The following is a 23,202-nucleotide window of genomic DNA, read 5'->3' on the forward strand; positions in this document are numbered from 1 at the left end:
CCATATAAGATTGACGTCAGGAAGGGCATTCGGCCGTAAAACAGGGCCAAATCCACATGTGCGACCCCACAGGTGTGAGAAAAAGCTGTAGGAAGATATAGATCGTTCTAACATATTTCCGTAATTTTTAAAAATTTGTAATGAGAAAACTATTAAGGCTATTGCGTTACTTTGAAGTGGGTGCTAAGTAGAAATTCGTTTCGTATTGGTTCACTAAAAGAGACTTTGTAAAATTACGTCAAGAATTAAGCACTCTTCCCACGCGCCGACTACACAGCCATACAGAAAGTAACTCCGCCCCCGAGTGAGTATTCAGGAAGCCAATCACAGCTTAGTGCTGAGAGTCTTGACGGCCAATTCTGGCCCGTCGGGAACAAGAAAATCAGTTTTCATGCAGCTGCGGTCTGAGGTGACAGTGTTTCTACAGCTGACGGTCCGTGTCAAGGGGGCAGAGAGATCTTTACTCGCCAACCAGTCAGTGCCATTGTGACATGTCTTTATGATTGATGAAGGGTAAGATAACTTTTGTGTCCTTCTCAGAAACTCAGATTTATTATTATTATTATTATTATTATTATTATTATTATTATTATTATTATTATTATTATTATTATCATCATCATCATTCGATTCATTGGCTGAATGGTCAGCGCTGAGGCCTTTGGTTCGGAGGGTCCCGGGTTCGATTCCAGGACGGGCCGGGAATTTTAATCGCATCTGATTAATTCTTCTGGCTCGCGGATTGGTTGTTTGTGTTTGTCCCAATACTTTCCTCCTCATATTCAGTCAACGCACTACACTACCAACCACCACAGAAACACGCATTAGGGTTTGCGTCAGGAAGGGCATCCAGCCGAAAAACAGGGCCAAATGCATCCGTTCGACACTGTTCGCACCCGCGACCCGCAGATGAGGGAAAAGCAGTATAAGAAGCAGAATTATTATTATTATTATTATTATTATTATTATTATTATTATTATTATTATTATTATTATTATTATTATTATTCTCTGTGAATCAGTGATACAGTGTAGCCCTCTGGATCCCAAGATAGCGGGTTGAAAGCGGGCACAGGTAGGGCTAGTCGGATTTTGAAGGACGGAAATCAAGTTCATTCGGCACTCCATGTCGTGTGACGTCGGATTTGAAAGATCTCTGGGCTAGCATTCTGAGCTCAAGTTGGTAGGTTCGCTCCCGGCTCAGTTGTGTGGTATTTGAAGGTGCTCAAGTATGTCACCTTCGTGTTGGCAGATTTACTGGCACGGTGATGAACTCCTACGGTACAGGACGAAATTTCAGCAGCTCGGCGTCTCCGAAAATCGTTAATGGACGTAAAAGAAATATTATTAATTCATTCATTTCTTTCTTTATTCATTATTTGGTGATCATGATACATTCTGGCGTTTACTCACTTTTCAATTGATCCACGTATTCATGAGCTCGCTGTGTCGAGCTGTCACTTTGCACCAGTTGTCCACCCCACATCCCGGAAAGTCCCAAAAGTCACGTTGCTGTTCTGAAAAGGTCCCGTTTGTGCGCGGCTTCTAGTCGTAGGTCCATTTCTTCGAGGTCTTTCTTGACATTAACGTACCAGGAAATTGTTTTTGGTTTTGAGTCAAAATTACTAAATATGAGTCTTTTTTTTTTTTTTCCATCGAGAGTCGTCCATCCGTCGTAGGTGGCCGTAGAAGCGAGCAATGCGCTCGCGCATTGTGCCCGTGATCTTCTCTATCTTAGAGTAGATTTCTTGTCAGGATTTTCTTAGTCTATGTACGTACCGTTTTTGTAGTTTGGGCCAAGAATGTTGTGGAGAATCCTTCTCTCTTTTTTCTCTAACTTAGCGAGCGCACGTTTCTGAGAGAGGATAAGACATTCTGACGCATAGAGAGGTATCAGTTCGACGACAGTGTTATAATGGTGTTTAGTATTTATAGAAAACCACCTTTTTTTATATATGTTCCGGGTGGTTTTAAAAGCTACCTCCATTTTTTTTGCTCTGTATCTAGTCCGTTTGATTACATCCACTATTATTATTATTATTATTATTATTATTATTATTATTATTATTATTATTATTATTATTATTATGTGCGTATGGACCCAATGGATCACGCAAAGCTCTAACGATTCTGTTTTCAGAGTTGTCTCATCCTTTCTCCTTGGATCCTTATTCGTTCTTCAGTGTACTTTGCTCCAGTCTTCTTTTTCACTTCGTTCTCTAGTTGCACTTTCCACCCGTTAATTTGTTTCCTATAGAGGTTTCTGTCCGCGGTGTCAGTTGAGTTCATCTGAGATTTTTCCAGATCCTTCTTCACTTCCAGTACCCATGAGTATTTTTTTAGATATTCTATATAGGTGAGAATCTTGTGTTTCAGTCTACTTGCCGGACTTTTGTGGATGTCCGATGCAATGTTGGAAAACTCTCCTGTCACTTTGCGTGATCTCAGTCTATAACCATCTTCTGTTTTTCGGGGACCGAGAATTTTCCTCAGGATTCTTCTTTCTTCTTTTAAAATGTTTTCTAGGTCACCTTTCCCATTCAGTGTAAGGGTCCCGCTGGCATATAAGACTTCGGGCTTGATTACTGTATTATAGTGTCTGATCTTTGCATGGCGGGACAAGCACTTTTTATTGTATATTTTGTGAACCCTACCGTAGACTTTCCGAAGTTTTTGTAGGCGAATTTTCTGGGCAGCCTTCTCGCCTCCCGTTGATTCAAGTATTTCTCTCAAGTACTTGAAGTGTGGTACTTGGTTGATTTGCCCATATGTCGTGTTCAAATTTTGGATGTCAAGTGTTGAGCAGAAGAACTTGGTGTTTTCAAAGGAAATTTGTAGGCCAACCTTTCCAGCACATTCGCTAAGGGTTTCAATTTGTTTGACGGCTGTGACTACATCATCTGTCAGTATGGTCAGGTCATCTGCAAAAGCGAGGCAGGATATCCCAATACCGTCTTTGTGTCGTCCTAGTCGTATGGGGCGCCAGTATCCCATGTCTTTCAATGTCTTCTCCCACTCGTGGATGACTTTGTCTAGGACGAGGTTGAAAAGCAGCGGAGATAGGCCGTCACCTTGTCGGACTCCAGTTTTAATCGGGAATGGTTCAGAGATCTCCCCCATGAATTTAACTTTGGAGATAATGTCAGTGAGTGTTGCCATGATGAGGTTGAAGGTCTTGGAGTCAAGTCCCAGTTCCTCAAGAATAACGAAGAGAGACTGTCGATCAACCGAGTCGTACGCTTTCCTGAAGTCAACAAAAATGCAGATGACCGGTTTGTTCCTCAATGCTTTGTATTTAAGAGTTGCCTTCAAGTTGAATATTTGTTCTGCACACGAGCGACCAGTGCGGAAGCCTGCTTGATATTCGCCAATACTTTGTTCAATTGTTCTTGCTTTCTCTTTAAAAGGCAAGCTGAAAGAATTTATTATTATTATTATTATTATTATTATTATTATTATTATTATTATTATACTTTGTTGCTGGTTAAGTTATTGGCTAAACAGACAATTATTTTAACGTAAAATAAGAAATTAATGTGATTTCCTCGTCTCTGTACCGTTCTAATGGACCCATCTGGACTGCAGAGAACCCAGGTTCGAGTCGCGAAGTCGATCTTATTTTAAGATATTTTTTTAGCTTTAATGGTAAAATGCCGTTCTTCGAAGAAAATTTGATAGTGAAAATGCAACTATGAAATTTGATATTCCTATTAATACTCTAATTAGTCTGTAATTCTTTCTGTACATTTGAATAATCTGATTGCGTCATTTTAATGTATCTCTATTTTAAGGAGGAATCTGGATACTGCGAAGTTCCTAGGACCGAGGAGTTAATACATTAGATTCCCATATGGTTGAGGATCGGAATGGGATGGATTTAGGCTCTTAGAAACAAGAAAGAAGTCAGTTCGAATCTCACTCTCCACCGTCCCAGTTTTCCAACGGATTGTTTCGAAGCCATTCTAGGACCAGTGGTACACAATAAGAATGCGAAAAGGTTGTCTAGTTTAGCTCTTAGTTTTGTGTCCTCTAAGTTGCAGGGTGGCGCATAAGTCACGCGCGACTTTGAATCATTCATAACTATGTTTTTGTTTTGAAATAAGTGTCAGTGTTTCTGATACAAGTACATGTACGCACACTACTTGAGAAAAATTGTCCTTCAAATGACCTCTAGGCCCTATTTCCTGATAAAAACAGGCTGCTCTTTTTCAGATTATTTTTCATTAATTTGTCAAGAGATGCTGGCTATAATGTATCAATTTCTCTAATATTGTTTCTGGTTGTCCCTTTTGTTGATATAGTCGCCTTCTTTCAGATTTTTCAAAAGAAAAAATACTGAGCTGTGAAATTTGTAGCTAAGTCAGTATATTGAATTGCTGATTTGCAAAGTGAAGTTCAGTTAATTTTCGTCTGATCTACGGAGCTCAACTTATGGTAAGGTGGTATATTTTCGGTCAACATTTAATTAATTAATCGTGCACTCACACTTCATTTTCGATACTATCAGCATTCTTTTACATTGACAATGAAGTAGCCACCTTAAAAAATGGCACACATTATTCATAACAGTATTCAAATAAATCCTCGTTGTAAATATTGTACAAAACAGAAAAGCCTGTCTTTGGTCGCAATTGTGCCGCTGGTGGTACAATTCTGATCACACAAAGTACAATTTGGATCACACACATTTTCCATACACAAAGTAGGCCTATCTCTTTCCGTTTCTCCCAACACATATATTATGATACCACGCATTGCAGCCTGGCATTGAATCCATGGTCCTTTTATCACGTAATTCTCACAGTTATAAACCAGATGACAAAATCCACACTGGTTGTCTTTCGAATGCTTTCGTTGAGATATATCATCTTGAAGATTTGTTGTGCTTGGCATTTGATTTATGTTTGCGCTACTGTCATTGTTAAAGCTAGGTGTTTTGGAACTTAACAATCTGAAAATGCTGCCCTGATATTAAATGAGATGAAGATATTACCTTTCATATTTTTGGCGTGGATTATTTTTCAGGCGATGTAAGATATGTTTCATAAATTTGTCGGGTGATACAGTGCTTGTAACATTAAACATTGACGTCGAAGCATTTTCCATGCTGGTTGAATTATCTGGTGTTGAATTACTACTGAATTGCAGTCATTCATTACATTCGGCGATAGGATGATGATTCATGTTTGAAGGAGTCTCAGAAATTTTTTATTTATTTATTGTCTTGTTTTATATGGCGGGACTCAGGCTATGAAGCCTGCTATTCTGTCCGACCATACATACACCTACATAAAGAGTTAAATATACACTAAATTATCTAGAGTTTAATATCTTAAGGTATCAATTAAATGTTTTAATTAATCTAATACTTAGCTATGATCTAAGATATAATGTTATAAGAAATTATTATTATTTATTAACCAGGTTTGACAGAGTTTCTTAAAGCGGAGGTGGTTTGACACGCTCCTAATTTCAGCAGGTAGGCAATTCCAAATTCGGCTGGCGGCGACTATAAATGATCTACTGTAGCCACTTGAGCGGTGAATGGGAATGCTTAGTACTGCGGTGGATGATGATCTAGTAGGAATACTAGAAGGTGATGCTAGGTAATGGAATTGTGTGGCAAGGTATTCAGGTGTGTTAAGGTTCAGTATACGATGTAACAGGGAAAGAGTGTGTAAATTTCGTCGCTCTCTTAAGCGTAGCCATGAAAGCCTACCAAATGCGGGAGAAATATGGCTAAACCTTGGTATATCTGAAATAAATCGAACGCATGCGTTATGTGCCTTTTGGAGCTTGACGGAAAGTGAGGCGTTCAGGTTACTGTATACTACGTCACAGTAGTCGAATATTGGCATTACCATACTTTGGATAAGCAGTTTTCTTACATTTTGGGGGAGTAAATCTCTGAGTTTTTTAAGGGAATGTAAGGAATAATGTAAGGCAAGGGTATTGTTTCTTCGATGACCAAGAGGAATGTGCATAATCGACTATTTCATATAACTTTCTTCTCTGACATTCTGTGCGACGTCTGCAGTGACAAAACATCTATGATCGAAATTGTACCATTCCATACGATCGAAAATATACCGCATGCACTTCAAGAATGGATCCTTAAACTAGTTACGAGAAATACAAGAGATAATGTTTGCAGTATCATATTCCCGTCTTGAGGTTTGTAGAGATTATAAATAGTACTTTACACTTTAAGAAAAGGTCCCAGAGCTTAACTAAAACAGCTTCAAATTTATGCCAATGTGAAATGCAATGAAGCATCGCTTACCTTGAAATAGTAAAATCGGCAGTTTCTTGCAAACTAATAGAAAGAGATTAATTACTTTTCACGTTCACAAAGGAGCTGTTTCACTCTTCCCACAGCCGAAGAATGAAATACATCGGGTTTTCTAAGTTTGATCGGAATTGTACTTATATCGAAATTGTACCACTCTACCCTATCTATAGTTTCTTTCCCAAGTGTCCTTTTGAAGACCGAGAAAGGAAAATAGAATGTCGTTATAAAGGCAAATATTATGACTAAGAATCGGATATATGCGATTATATATAATTAGCTAGCAGTGCCTGCGACTTCGTACGCGTATAATTTATTTGTGACTTACTAAGCTTCTTTGCATACAATGTTTGATGTAGTATCATTGGAGACATGAACAAAGAGTGGCATATTAAACAATTTTGATGGGCTTAAATGTCTCAACAGAATAATAAGTATATCATAAGAACGCTTCTCTGTAGACAAGTCATATTTGATTCCTGAGATCATTTTACCCGAAATCTAAAATATAACTGTGAATGATAGTTCCCTGGCCCAATTTAAAGCAACTTTAGGTTGCGTATATAAATGCATATTACCGAGCTCGATAGCTGCAGCAGCTTAAGTGCGGTCAGTATCCAGTATTCGGGAGATAGTAGGTTCGAACCCCACTGTCGGCAGCACTGAAAATGGTTTTCCGTGGTTTCCCATTTTCACACCAGGCAAATGCTGGGGCTGTACCTTAATTAAGGCCACGGACGCTTCCTTCCCACTCCTAGCCCTTCCTTGTCCCATCGTCGCCATAAGACCTATCTGTGTCAGTGCGACGTAAAGCAACCTGCAAAAAAAAAAAATTAAAAAAAATTAAATGAATATTTGGCCATTTTTAATGTTTTGGCCATATTTTGTTCATTTCAGTGATATAAGATCATATTTGTTTATATTTTGAGCACTTTCGTTTAAACTGAGGTGTCGCTTTTAACAAGGCACATGTTATATGCGCCGATTTTCAAACACAGGATTTCAAAATACTCTAGTAGATGTATTTCTTCTTTCTTTTCCCGAAAGAGATAGGTAGAAAGTTTCGAAGACGTGACTGTGACAAAGAGATGTTGTGCGAACGTACGCCGACGGATACCAAAAATCATGCTATTACTTCGTTTTTCGTTATTTTTAGGAAAACATAATGAGAACTGCACCTCAGGGCTATGATACTCAATAACTGTATAAAGTGTTAATTTACCTTCTACAGCTCTGTCTGCTTGTATGATTAAATGTGTCTGCTGTATTACCGCTAATCACTTTTTGGTACGTTTAAGGAGGAACCTATACCTTTGAACGTAGAAAAATAGGGTATTTGTTCCCGCAGTAATCGAAATGAATATTAAAAGGAAACTTCGCATGACAACAACATCATTCCTTAATAATATGCCTACATATTTAGAAATAACATACACCTATGCGATTATATATAATTAGCTAGCAGTGCCTGTGACTTCGTACGCGTGTAATTTATTTGTGACTTATTAAGCTTCTTTGCATACAATGTTTGATAAAGTATCACTGGAGACATGAACAAAGAGTGGCATTAAACAATTTCGATGGGCTTAAATTTCTCAACAATAATAAGTATATAATAAGAACGCTTCTCTGTAGACAATGTTTGATGTTATATTATTTTCTGGCATCAAGATATGTGTTGGCCTTCTGAGTCCAACTTGGTAGGTAATTACATAGATATTTAAGAATTAAACATTAGGCTTTCCCCTAAATTATTCTTTCACTCAGCGTGAATAAAATTATTTATAGCCTAGATTGTAGTTCCTCATTCCCCGACTTAACATACCGATTTTCATTAAATTCTCCGCAGTCTTCTTCTTCAAGAGATAATTCCTTTACGATTTTTTTTTTATTTTTAAAAATTATCTTCACAATATTCCTTGTCGATATGGACCAATGACCATGCAATTTTTACACCTTAAAACAACCATGACGAAAACCACTGACACGACAGAACCATATTTCCATGTTGGTGATGCTCGCCGTTCATGTGGACTAAGCAACAGAAGTCTAAATCAGGGCCTCTCAAACGCCCAAACTCTCATGCGTGCAGAGCGAGGCGCAAGAGCTCCGTGCACTGTGCATCGGTGCCGCTCGGTATGGCTCGGATCAACGTTTCGTCTCTGGGCTACTCGGCTATGCTCGGCTCTACTCGGCTATACTCGGCTCAACTCAGCCCGGATTTGGAGCGCTACGGCGCAAAAGGGGGAGAGGGAGACAGGCGGAGCGAGCGAGACAGGCGTGAGGAAAGAGAGAGACAGCGCTATTGCTCCAAATCGAGGAGTGGGGGGTCTGCACTCTGGTCAACCAAGGCAAGTCGTCTTTTGCACCGTGCACAGTGCATGCACCACGCGCATGCACCCTGAGAGGCCCTGGTCTAAATTCATGAATTCTATTATCATAGTCGGTACACACATACATTCATAATCTTGGTCATATTCCGACTGGGGCTGAACTATGACTTAAACGGCATCCAGATTGTCACAGTTGTTCTCGGAGACCTTGAAAACTATGGATTTGACATTAATATCTGGGTGCTAGGAGTGCCTTACCCCCACAGTAGTTTATTCTTCTTTCCAGATATTAAGTCGTATTTGTACGAAGTTTGGTTGAGAGCTATGCTGGAACATTCATACTTTCATCCGTAATCTCGATCATTTTGGACATATCCTTTTCCACTTCTCACCGCTGTGCCAGTGGGGCTGATCTTGGACTTAAATTATATCTGAAGTGTGACTGTTCACCTCAGCGACCACAAAAACTATGGATTCCACATTAATATAGGTCGTTTTCTATTATAGTTATACTTTCCATCCCCGTTCAAAGGATTCCTATGAGTGTCTTACTCAACAGTGTCTGGTTTTTTTTTCAGATAGTAAGTCATATGTGTGCCAATTTTGGTTGGTAGCTATGCCCAAACGTACATGCATATCTCGCTGCTGTAGAATCCTGGAGCTGACATTGCCATGATTACTGTTGTAACCAAGGTTGAGATTTACAAAACACAACTTTATTATTCGCTTCAAATGCAAAATACACTATTTACACAAATAAAACTGAAATTTAACTTGAAGCAAAATGAATTAGGAATCTTGAGAAAGAGTCTATCTTTTGTACACTATATACAAGTTTGCAGTATTTACATCCACTTCTATCGTGAAAAGATAGTCCTTGATATATGAAACGTCGATAGTCGAAAACTATCAGAAGTACTGACATAAATGTTTTGGAAAGTCCTTCCTTGCTGAGTTCATAAAAGCAAGTTCAATGTAGGAAGAATTCTTACTTGGCGAAACCAAGGGAGTTTGCATTAATTAGGGAAATATAACGGTATGTAATAGTATGACTGGATATGGGCAGCGGAAGAGGAGCGGTGACCAGAGGTGAGACCTCGTACTGCCAGAAATTCAGTCCACCTGGTCGAAGCACATTTTCAAGAGGAGTAGCCTCCGTGCTCGACGTAGGGTGTATTCTGGAGCTGGACACCGGGGCAAGTGGGCATCTGGACAGGCTGGGAGTTCCTCTTTATAGTACACACACGATGGTTCAGGCACGCGCACTGAGGGCTGCGCGTCGAGGCTAGAAGAATGACACTTGGCGCGCGTGTAGCTGGCTGGCGGAGCGAGAAGGGAGCGCCGGACATACAACAATTACGACAGTTCATTTGTATAGATTGTTCAAAATGGCGGTGTATCACGGCCACTTCCCTGATAATTAGCATACGCATGAATATTTTTATATTATTATTTTTTATGATGATTAGTAATGTTATATCTACTTTCCGTACTAGAATCAGTGAAGTCCAGAAATAATAAACATTTTTTCATTAAGTTACTTTCAAGTAGTCAATTTTTCATTAATTTTCGTTGGAAAATACGGTTTTTAAACTTTACCAATAAAGCTAGCTCAATAATTTTAGTATATCTTCTTCTCTATGAAATATTCATGAATGCAAAATTTCATATTAATATCTTAAAAAAATATCAAGGAACGGTTCTGAAAAACAGAAGTAACGGGAAACAAGCAGCAAACTTACCGATAAAGGGCTTGCTTGGGTGACAGACATACACATTGTTCGTCGTAAATCCGAACGCATTGGAGATATTGACAAAAAATTAAAGAGAAAAGTTCAGTTTTAAAAGAAAAAATAAACTGAAAAATCGCATTTTTGGTCGGTCAAAGTTGTTGGTCCCCCCTTAATGTAAGTAATACTTGCTACCTGTTCCTAAAATGCTTAAGTCTTATTTGACCCTTTTTAGTTTACATTTACCGTAGCTAGTTTTCAGGGCATATTTCGTACTTCTTTAGGTCATAAACTCCCGAACCCTAATGATGGCATATCTATCTCAAACCATGAGTGACTTCTGCGACACCCTATATAAAGTGTGGAAAGGTCTTTGCCATTCTCACTTTTATTACTGTGCGATTATGGTATCTAACGTAGACTTCACTTGTAAAAAGTTTATAGGGTTGTAGAACATGCCCTGAACCTCTAAAATGAAGCAATAGTATGCACATTTATCTTGTGACAGGCACAAGGAATAGTGCGGTGAATCTTCTTCCTAGCCTTTTCCCAACTACACTGTGAATGGATTTAATCCACTTTTGCGGCAGGATGCCTTTCCTGACCTAACTCTATAGTGATGAACGTGGGCCTATTCACTATTGCGCGTTTTTTGTCATTGTTGGTAGTGTTATGTGATTGAGGTTTTGATATTAAGACGAACACAAACACCTAGTCCCCGAGATAGGGAAATTAATCAAACGTAGTTAAAATCCCTGACCCGGCTGGGAATCGAACCCGGGGCCCTTTTAAATTGAAACCCGTTACGTTGTCACAGGAGCCGGATGGGAATTGTGCGGTGAATGAACAATGTTATTGACTTTACATCTCACTAACTACCCTTACGGTTTTCGTAGACGTCAAGGTGCCAGAATTTTGTCCAGCAGGAGTTCTCTTATGCTGCAGTAATCCACCAACACGAAGACTTAAGCGCTCTTAAAAAAGTAAACCGACGGAACCAGAACTGAATTATGCAACTTTGAACACAGGACACAGTAGAGAATTAAAACACCTTATAGACTGCCATAGTAAAGACAGAAAAGTTTTGTTTCTATCATAACAGAGAAGGGTTGTGGTACGTTTCGTGACAAATCAGATTCATGCAAGCAGAAATCAGTGTCAAACTTTTTGTCCTGTACTAGGGTCTCTCGTAATAAATAAGACGAGTATTTCGTCATAAATGCATATTTTTATCCTCGACCTAAAACTGTAGGCTCATAAGTCGATTCAGTCGATTTGTGAAGGAAATACATGGGTTTTATAGTGCCATTTAATGCATATTTTGATGATATTTGCATGTTAAGTGCCTCAAACGGCAAATTAAGTTTTTAAATCGTATTTTTCCACCCGTCTCTACTCTGTTACTTTTCTTTATCAGATTGCTGCTGAAAGCAGGCATCCTTTGCAGGTAGCTACCAGACATTTAAATGTGTTTAAATGACAAGAGTGTTCTTTCTGTCCTCTGATTCTGCTTGGAGCGAATATACACCCCTCACTGGCCAACCTCAAGATGTTCAGTGGTCTCGCGTACATTTCGTCCAAGTTTGAAATAAAGCAGTTGGAAGAGAAAGAATTAATTGCGCCTTGTGAAGGCTGTAGGTATTGTTCGTGAGGTATAGGTGACCATTGCTCACCTTAATGGAGCGATAGGAGATGAGATCAGTGCCAAATTTCACAGTATAATGCAGAGGAATACCGTTCGGAAGTTTATGACCTCAAGAAGTACGAAATATGCAAGCAAATATGCCCTAAAACTAGGTAAATGTGACCTAAAAAAATTAAATTATGACTTAAGAATTTGAGAGACAGGCAGCAAGTATTACTAACTTTAAACGTGATTGACCATTGCTGCTGTTCTCGAAGGGAAAGACGTAGCACCGCCTCCAAATTTCACCCCAGCAGAGCTTGCTGCTACATACTGTTTCTGACCCCATGTGAAGTGGAAAGGTCATTTCCTCAATTTTAAAATATACTAGTGGACCCGTACAGCATTCCTTACAAATAGGTCAGATAAGTCGTCTTGATATGCTTTTCGCTGTCTTACATTGTTTGCCTGCCCTTTTTCAGTAGTTTTATGGACATTTAATACGCGGAGGCCCCGGGTTCGATTCCCGGCACGTCAGGAATTTTTACCTGGACCTGAGGGCTGGTTCGAGGTCCACTCAGCCTACGTGATTACAATTGAGGAGCTATCTGGCGGTGACATAGCGGCCCCGATCTAGAAAGCCAAAAACAACGGCCTAGAGGATTCGGTGTGCTGACCACACGACATCTCGTAATCTGCAGGCCTTCGGGCTGAGCAGCGGCCGTTTGGCAGGCCAAGGCCCTTCCGGGACTGTAGTGCCATGGGGTTAGTTTTTTAGTTAGTTAATATAGTTTATAACACTTATTTCCATACAATATACTCTGTGCTTCGACCATCCGGCCGTATCTTAACATTTTCAAACGATCTTGCCCGAGATAGTGCAACATACAATAATACTGGTTCGGGTAAGTTAGTAGACACTTACTTTTTAAGCGTTTGTCCCTTTATTAATGGTCATACAGATGGCTAGCCGACTTGATACCTTCCCGTCTGTACGTACATAGCGTTGCCTACGTTATAATACAAGGCCTTGAAATAGAGCCCGTAATGGTTAGTTCACACCAAAGTTAATAAACAATGTTAACGAAAACATTTCTCAAGATGTTAATAAGCTTTTGTTAACAAATCTCTTTAACATTGTGTCCACACCAAAATATCTGTTTGTGAGGTTACAATGGATAGGGCCAGGAAGAAGAAAATACTTACAGCTGCAGCTTTCATTATTTTTATGAGTGCAATTAGAAAAAATTCAGACGCAAAGTGTGGCAAAGAAAAATATTGGAAAAGCGTTTAGAATTAAGTTTGGAGAGGACACTTAGGCCTATGTCAGAACTTTTAATTCATGATGCAACAGGCTTTCAAAACTTTCTGAGAATGTCCCTACAAGACTTTTCGTTCTTGTTGACAGCAATTGGGTCTGAAATTGAAGAAATGATACAAATTATCGGAATGTCATCTCCAATAATGTTAGGCTAAGTATAACTTTAAGATTCCTAGTGACTGGTGACTCCTACCAAGGATCATGTAAGAGAAATACTCCTACACTTCACTTATGTATTTGTATGGTGTATACGAGTTGCTTGCCATTCGACATTCGATTTCGAAAAAATTTTTAAAAAAGTTTTGTATTCCGCGCTACGAATTTAAGTGTTCTAATTGCGTCTCTGCGCATGTGCGAACCGAAATGTTAACGAAAACACGAAAAGTTAATGAAAAGTTTCATTCACAAAAGTTATAGAAATTTTGTTTATCAACATGCTCGAAAAGTTAATGAACACGATATTTTGTTTATTAACAGACAGAAATGTTCATGAACATTGTTCATTAACAATGTTTATTAACAAAGTTAATGAAAACATCTTGGTGTGGACGCACCTTAAGACGCTATGGAAGTGGTCACACTGAAGTTCGATGCCGGGCCGCTAGGATCGCTTTCTAGTCCATTGTCTACCGCTGTCTACTAGGGTCGCGCCTTTAAACGTGTTTATTAAGTGAGTTGGTTGTGAATGTGTGTACGACATCCAGCTGATGATATTAAGGCTCTGTTCCTAAGTTCTGATTCCAGTCACGTCATAAAAATCGTGCAATCCCAATATTTGTCACTGGACTTTAAACAATGGTACCGTGAATGGCGATCATTTGAGATGTCTTTTCAAACTTCACAAACCTTCAATTTTGAAGCCGGTAAAGGAAACTAACCACAAAAGTAACTTGCTCGACAAATTCGGAGGAAATGAGTGTAGCAAGAGCTAAAATTATGTTTTCTCCTGAAACAACCTCTGGTTTGGAAAGCATGAAGGTAGTTTGTCCCGAGAGCATTGAAGACAGAGACTATTTAAAATGAACCATTTGTTTTATGGAGCATTGTATGAAATTGTTCGATGCGCATGACGTTTTCAATACCTCACATGGGACATATTCTAGGAACGAGAACAAACTGGCATTTTTCAGCTTTGAAGATGAACGCCTCAGTTGGTTAATTAACGATTTCCGGTCATATATTAAGAAAATTCAAGTGCATTCAGAAAAAGGGAAAAGGTTCACGAGGGAAACGTATCAGGCATTGGTCTTGACTACCTAATCCACTGTGGCTGGCGTAAAATACCTCCTGAGCACATAATGTCTATCATTACAAAAACCCTGCAAGGTAAATTACATCAAATCTGTTTGAACAATACTTGATTGTAAAGTGTTGGCTAGTATATAAATATGACTGATTTGTTTGATGATCAACAGCTATGGTTGCAGGATACTTAGTGCGTGTAGCAGAAGAACAAACAGACTGTGAAGGCGGTTTGGAGCATATCTCTTCTGCAGCTACCCAAATACCAGCATTGTGTCTTATTCGTTTTCTAGATCGAGAAGACCTCAGATACCCGAAGTCATCGTCTGTGGCACTTCTGCAGTGCACGATGGAATTTGTCCCCTCTGCTGTGCAGTACTTACCCTGAAGACAGTCACTAAACATATGTAGGCCTACGTTTTTTTTTCTGAAAAACATGTCCATCAGTGAAATTAAGTGTAGAAAGTGTAAAGACGACAAACTACCTCTTTTTCTTTTTCTACTCCGAAAATGTTGAGACCTCTATTAGACAACATAGCTTTGAGCCATTCAAGTAGAAGAGTGAGAGTTTTGAAAGCGGATTAGTGCCCCTCAATAGGAAAGTTTTAAAACTTCAGTGACCTATCCAAGCCAATAAAGCACCGATTTATAAATAAGGTACTGTAAATGCTCGCAAAGACATTCCAAATATTCCTTTCACCTGTCCAGTGATTCCCTGGGATCTATTGTGAGTTCACATGATTTACCCAAAACACTATTAATTTATTGTTTTCTTTCCTTTCTGGGATTTTTTCTTATTGTCTGGAAAGGCTTCTCTGCCGTTTGACCTAGCCTTTCCAGGTTATTACCGAAATCTTCCCACGACTTCTTGGATCGAGCAATTATTTGTTTCCCTCTGTTTCTTTCATCTACACACAATTCCCTGTCTGGAGTAATTTCTGATACGCCTTCTTTTTACGTTTAAAAGCTGCTCTCACTTCATCATTCCACCAATATGTTCGCTTTTTCCCAGAACGTACCAATATACCACATGAAACTCTTCCTGGTGCGAATTGTTCAAAACACTCTCTCTTAGCATTGATACATGCACACACAATGCTCCAGGGATACAATGCGACGCCGGACTGATGCATAGAAAATGAGTTATAACGTGGAAATAGAACGTTTCTTCCGTAGTTTACCTCTGATTCTTTACAAAGCAAAAATAGCCTCTGTAAACCCCTCGTCTCGTTTAGTTCATAAAAGTAATTTGCAGCTTAATTTCTTCCGATTTTTATCTTGAACTTCACAAATGTATGTGCCACCGTTTACCCGTGATGGTGTTCAGCAGAGCCGTTCGATATGGCAACACTGTGTCATAAGAGCAATACTGTTTTCTTAACATGGAATTAACTATAGCATGTCTATCTTATCCCACTCCTGACAGGCTTTCCAGAGGCTTTTAATAGTGCGTGGACGTCTATTTCCTAAAGTCCTTTTTAGGAGTCCAAATGCACAAAAGTCCATGGGTGACGCATCGGGTGCCTTCACCGGAATGTCAGTGAAAGGAATTGCACGGATTTCAGTTGCCATCTCCATTTTCTCTAACAAGGGGGCATTCCCTACTCGTCACCACCGATTTAGCTCAAATTTATAGAACATGCAGGGCTTGGCTAGAAAGGAAAGTACCCGAAGTGGGAACTCCAGATTGCCAAGCTTATAGAAAATAAAAATAAAAACAAAAATATTGACGCGGCTCTCGCACCGTATAAGCCACTTAAGTTAACACAGACGTCGAGCAGTTGTTGGCGTAGCGGTAAGAGCTGGGACTGGTAATTCGGTGGTTGTGGGTTCGACTCCTCGTGTGGAGACTTCTTTTTTTTTCCTCTCAACTTTTATATTATTTATTTTCCAATTAAGCAAAGAGGTGAATAATTTATTTATTTATACTCAAGGTTAGCGTGATTAGCTGCCACCCCCGGAGGCCCGGGTTCGATTCCCGGCTCTGCCACGAAATTTGAAAAGGGGTACGAGGGCTGGAACGGGGTCCACTGAGCCTCGGGAGATCAACTGAGTAGAGGTGGGTTCGATTCCCATCTCAGCCATCCTGGAAGTGGTTTTCCGTGGTTTCCCACTTCTCCTCCAGGTGAATGCCGGGATGGTACCTACATAAGGCCACGGCCGCTTCCTTCCCTCTTCCTTGCCTATCCCTTCCAATCTTCCCATCCCTCCACAGGCCCCTGTTCAGCATAGCAGGTGAGGCCGCCTGGGCGAGGTACTGGTCATTCTCCCCAGTTGTATCCCCCGACCAAGAGTCTGAAGCTCCAGGACACTACCCTTGAGGCGGTAGAGGTGGGATCCCTCGCTGAGTCCGAGGGAAAAACCGAACCTGGAGGGTAAACAGATGATGATGATGATGATTTATACTCAAAAGGCATAAAAAAAGGTAATAAATCGGGATTTCATTGTCAGATTTTTCAAATAGGGATTGTAATTAAAGCGCGTACGAAAGGACTTTGTACATGAAAATTCAAAACTTTATTCATTGACATTCGATGCTTTACATGTGTCGGGATGATATTTATCGTAGAAAGAGGGGAAACAATAATTTCTGCATCTAGCACAAGTCATAAACGCCGCATTTTTACAATCACATCGTTGTTTCAACGTTTCCATAGAAAAAAAGTCTCCACACGGGGTGTCGAACCCACAACCATCGAATTACTAGTCCCAGCTCTTACCACTACGCCAACTACTGCTCGGCGCGCGTGTTAACGTAAGCGGCTCATACGGTGCGAGAGCCGCGTCGACATTTTTATTTTTATTTTCTATAAGCTTGGCCATCTGGAGTTCCCACTTCGGGTACTTTCCTTTCTAGCCAAGCCCTGCATGTTCTGTAAATGTGAGCGAAATCGGTGGTGACGAGTAGGGAATGCCCCCTTGTAAGAATAGATGAGTCGAACGAGAGGTGTGGCTCGATGCTGTACCTTGATGTATTCATACCTAATTTCTCGCCCTTCCATACATGTTTTTCTCTAGGGCGGTAGTAAATCGAGCAGGGTTTGTTACAGTCACTACATATGCTTCGTCTAATGTCACCACATTTTTCCAACTGCACCCTACCACAGAGCCCTCATACAGCTTTCTTGCGTTAGTGCGACGTTCCGAAATGTGATGAAGACTACAGCTTGTGAACTCGGCGCTTATGCCGCTTTTCTAATCGCAGACCCTTGTTGATTATGGTGTTAACTACTGAAACAGACACCCTCAACTTACGTGCCATAGTCCTTTGAGGGTCAGGGTTACCACCTGAGACAAGGGCCTTCACTTTCCTCACCACTTCTGGTGACGGCTCGTGGCAAGTCGTTTTTCTCCCTCCTCTGGAATTAAGCCCAGTCGGTCTTTGCCTTTTCTTAAAATTCAATACAGCACTGATCCCGTTCTTCGATATCAAGAAATCACGCTTCTTGCATATTCCTTGGACTGCAAAATAGCGATACTTAACATAGGAAAGGCCCTCCCAGTAAGGAGCAATCCGCTTAGGTATCGTTACAACTGTCACGAAACTCTATACTCACGTTCTCGGTACTGACGTGAATCATCACTCGCCGTTTTGACGTGCTCAAGTTGATAACAGCGGCGCCAGCGGTCTCCAAACTCGTCACCAGAGATCCCGAACGACCTTCAATACTCCAGTGTGTTTCCCATGATTAGTGTGCTATGTAGAGTTGTTGAACACTAGTTCTAACATGAAAAAAAAAAAGCGTTTCCAGACCCATGTCCATTCAACGTATAGTCTTCTTCTCCGTGTGAGAAATGTTTCCTGAAAGTTTGGCCTAGCTTATTGTTACTCCGTGGATAGGTATTTTAAGGTTGGCTTACACAAGATTTAAAAATCATTGCCGGCGAGATCTAGTGTTTACATTGCACTATATCTTCTGAAACAGACACCCTCAACTTACGTGCCATAGTCCTTTGAGGGTCAGGGTTACCACCTGAGACAAGGGCCTTCACTTTCCTCACCACTTCTGGTGAGCAGAGCAATTCTGTTACTTTCATTGATCTGTCTCAGTCTTATCCTTCTTCGCTTCGAAAATATGAAAAAGACTGAGGTATGAGCGATGCTAGTCACTGTCAGTTCCTGCTGTGAAAATGTTGCTCATAGGGTCGGTTGATGCATGCATTTCAGTGGGCTGGTGATTATTGTTTTAATAGGAAATACAACTAGGCAACCAACCTCTATTAACAATAGTCAGAGAGAAGAGAAAACATGAAAGGGAGGTAATGAAAAATGAAGGTATCGGCCAAAGGAAGACAAGGGCCACGAAGAGTGTAAAAATGAAAAACTTCCCAGGCCTCGAGTGATCTAAAACCGTCGGGGCCGGAAAAGAGCAACAGTTGACCAAGGGAAGTCGGATAGAATAAATTAAAGCGAGGAGCCTGGCACAAGTATGTGGAAGCAATACCAGGACTCAGTTAAGGGCCCGGTGATCGCCAACGCACACTCCCTAATACTATGGGCAAGGGATGCGGTGAGTGTTATTCTACCGCCTACACCCACAAGGAGTATTCAGTGGGGTTAGCAAATTCTGGCTCGGTGAGGAAAGCAACGGGAAACTACCTCACTCCCCATTTCCCTAGTACGCCTCGTCAGTGATGCATATGTTATCTCTGAGAGCTAATGGTGGAGCTGTTGAGGATCCAAGCAGCCTTCGGGCTGACGACAACTTATAATGATTCAGAGTTTACAAAAATGATCCTAAACTGTTATTTTATTGAAATTTATATGATAGCTTCTCAGGTAGCGGGGGGGAGGGGGGGGGAGGTTGCTACTAAAATATTGGCCCAGAAAAAACAAAAGCGAAAATCAGATTTTGGTAGATACTCCAGACCTTAAGGCAACTGATGATATCTGCCTTCTTTCATGTGTGGACATTTGTAAAGGGCCTAGGGAGATGTTTAAAGCACGCCCGAAGATTCTGAAAAATTGTGTACTACGTTTAAGCCTATAATCTAACTAACATGCATTCTAGTTATAATCGGCGAAAGATTTATCCGGGCAGAAAAGGTAAAATAAACGAAAGCGTTCGTTGCGAAACGATGATATGAAGCACTTATCTTTATTCATCCTAATTCTGAAGCAGAAATTAACTTTAATGCAGAAGAAACAGACTTCTTCTAGAAACCACAATACTCTCTGCATAACCATTTTTACCTCATTTCCTTCAAATTTAACACACTTTTGTGCTCATATAACATTCACACTTTGTGGTATCCATCTTAGTAGTAGGCTTAATAGTTACTAACATTCAAAAATGTCCCCAAAGGCGTAAAATCATAACTTAAAACTGACTTCGTCGATTCTCGATCATGATGATGATGATGATGATGTAATTTACGTCCCACTATTACTTTTGCGGTTCTTGGAGAAGCTGAGGTGTCGAAAGTTGGTCCCACAGAAGTTATTTCATGCGCCAGTAAATAAACATATTTGAGCACCGTACCGTCCGAAGCAATTCTTGATCACATTCTAGACTAAGATTTCCTAGATATTCATTGCAAATGCCAATTTCAAGTCACTGGCTGCTAATTATAGCATAAATTAGCAGACAAAGCAATATGCCACATAAGCGTAGAAATAATGTACAGTGGAATTATCAAAGGAATGTGACTCCGCATTAAATAAAAAATGAAGGGACCACCTATGACAACTTACGCCAAACAAGATATTAATGATTTTGGCACTGTTTGTACAGAATAATAAAATAAAACGCAATTCTCTTCCATTTTCTACAAGACAAGTAAATAATCTACAGTAATTTACTCATACTTCCATGGCAAATAGAGATGTTCGGTGTTGTTCTTTTTTCTGGAACAGTTCCGGTTGTTCCTGTTCCGAAATAACACTATGTTCCGAATAACAGTTCCAAAATAGCAATCAAAGATTTAGGCAGAGGGAATTAGAAAATATCAACGAACCTCATAAATGTTAATTCGAAAGTTGTCTCCTTACTGCTAGTTTCATGCGTTAATTCAAAGTCTCTAGAAAACGCTAAAGCAAGGTATTGTCCTAACAAATTGGGTATTAATGAAATCTGAAAAAGAAACACCTTATTTTAATTTCCTTTGTTAAATGTTATTTTGCAGGTATTTTTAAATTTTATTTAATCATAAATATTAGTTTCGACAGACGGAAGGAACCTAACACTAAGAAGGCAAGTATTGGAAAATATGAAACATGTAGGCCTAGTTCAATAACATTTGGTATATTGACATTGCCATGTTTTTATATATCAGTATATAGGCTATATAATATATGTCTAACACTCCTAATGAAGTCCGGCTCCATGGCTAAGTTGTTAGCATGCTGGCCTTTGGTCACAGGGGTCCCGGGTTCGATTCCCGGCAGGGTCGGGAATTTTAACCATAAATGGTTAATTTCTCTGGCACGGGGGCTGGGTGTATCATCCTCGTCATGACGCGCAGGTCGCCTACGGATGTCATATCAAAAGACCTGCACCTGGCGAGCCGAACATGGCACTAAAAGCCATATGCCATTCCAACTCCTAATGAACAAATTGCAGTGGATAGCACAAGACAAATAGCCGTAAATCGCAATGAAAGAACGCTCTGACGATACACGGGCTTTAACGCAGCGAGAATTCATGCGAACAAAGATGAAAAATGAGTGCCATGCATACTTATCGCTAAGATGCGCGCCTCTTACAATTTTCTATTTCGTGCTCACCTGCTGTTCAATGCAGTCAATGACTCCGCCACAGGGCCGTGACATTATAGCTTGTCGGCCGGTACCGGTACCTTAGAATTTATCCCCTGACTGAATGGTTTTAGTTGCGGGTTAGAAAACGGAATTTTAAATCATGACTGACAAGTGTGTGGCCTAGCGCTAGGCGCTGCTTAGTCCGGGATAACCTTCGGCCTCCTGTATTTGAGGCCTTTGGTTTCGTAGTTTCCTAGTGTGTTTACTAGCGGGTTACCCGCTACGGGTAGCTTTCTTAAAATGTCTCTGCCATGTTCCGTCTTCTATCCCTAAGGGTTGCAATGTGACACTCCTCGTGAATGTCGACATTACACACGTAGCAATCGGCACCCTTAATATGGTGAAGTGCCGGGTTCTGTACGGCTTGCTAATCGGTGGCAATGCCCCATATAGGGCAGGCATACTCCAGTAGCTGTGACACTAGTGAAGTGTACAGTATGAGTTTGCTTTCTGGTGATAGGCGGTTCTCAGCTTTCAATAAAGGAAATAATAATAATAATAATAATAATAATAATAATAATAATAATAATAATAATAATAATAATAATACTCGTATGGCCTCAGCTACCGTGTGCAGACATTTCGACTTGACGCCATCTGGCTGTCTGCTCGTCAATTTCGACGTTCCGTTTTACTCTAGGCCCACTAGATGGCAGACCGAGTAAACCGGATCTCTCTTGGGAAATGATGTTTTTGGAGGAAATACGGGGCAAATTCTCTCTCCCATCAACTCCAGTGTACCAAAGTTTATTTCGCGAACATCAGAGAAAGAAATCGGAAATATGGTTGGACTTCTATAGTACGGAAGCGATGATGAATGACAGATGGAAGGAAGCCAACTACGAGTTACGGCGCCTATCAACAAGGCTTGCTGTGCATGGTTTTCACTTCAAACTATGCTCCACGACGAAGTATCACTCGCCAAATGAGGGATGCACGTGTGCTTTGTGCGGGAAGTAGTGTGATCGCTATCACGTACTAAGGTGTGGAGGAAGGAAAAATTCCTCTAATTAAGTTCTGCATTGAATGATTTTGTTTATTCTTTGTATATGGCAATTAGCTGCAATACATATATTATTATTAATGAATTTTGTCGGGTAAATACCAAATGTATCACCAGAGATCTTTTACATGCCGACATCGTACGACATGGAGTATCGAATGGACTCTTTTCCGCCCTTCAAAAACCCGACTACCTCTGCCGGGTTTGAACCCGCTAACTTGGGATCCGGAGGCCGACACTCTACCACGGATCCACAGAGGCAGCTTAAGGAAATAATGTAGAGACCCTACTGTGGCTCATGGCCGCAATTTGTGATATCTGCTGCCGAAAGGTTAGTCCTCGGTCTAGGGTGACACCTAGGTAATTCGCACTGAAAGACAATCTGATTACTTCTCCAAAGATGTTTAGACCGCCCTCGAACCGGCCCATACGTTTAATTTTGATTCTCCACTTTTTCAGCCACGATCGAGAGTGGAGAGGCTTTCCTGAAGGTACCGTTCTAGTGTTCGACTCTAGGTGCCTGCCATGAGATCGAAGAGAGAGCCGTGTCGTCAGCATATATATATATATATATATATATAGAGAGAGAGAGAGAGAGAGAGAGAGATTGAGAGAGAGAGAGCTTAGCCTTTGGAGGTTTAGGCATGTCGGATATATAAATTTTGGATAGGGTCGGAGCGATCACGCTACCTTGGGGCACTGCCGCACTCTCTGGCAATAGATAGCGCCTTCCTTACAGAAATGTGAAATTTCCTTTCAAAGAGGTAGCTCTCGATGAGAGCTGTAAGATAGGGAGGGAAGCCGAATTTCTTCATTTAAAAAATGAGACCATCATGCCAGACCTTGTCAAACGTACATAGACCAAGAAATTAGTATTTAATGTTTTTTATATTAACTCTC

General features: G+C 40.4%; 1 protein-coding gene across 1 annotated transcript in view; it reads left to right on the top strand.

Moving 5' to 3' along the window:
* The first annotated feature begins 398 nt into the window (after positions 1–398).
* dmrt11E (doublesex-Mab related 11E) overlaps positions 399–23,202 on the top strand; it is a 46,926-nt gene continuing 24,122 nt past the window's right edge. Inside the window, exon 1 of the mRNA XM_067146176.2 lies at positions 399–513. Within this exon, the coding sequence (XP_067002277.2) occupies positions 500–513 (14 nt within the window). The 5' untranslated portion in view covers positions 399–499. The remainder of the gene's footprint in view (positions 514–23,202) is intronic.

The sequence above is a fragment of the Anabrus simplex genome, chromosome 4 (assembly GCF_040414725.1).
Source record: "Anabrus simplex isolate iqAnaSimp1 chromosome 4, ASM4041472v1, whole genome shotgun sequence".
Lineage (NCBI taxonomy): Eukaryota > Metazoa > Arthropoda > Insecta > Orthoptera > Tettigoniidae > Anabrus > Anabrus simplex.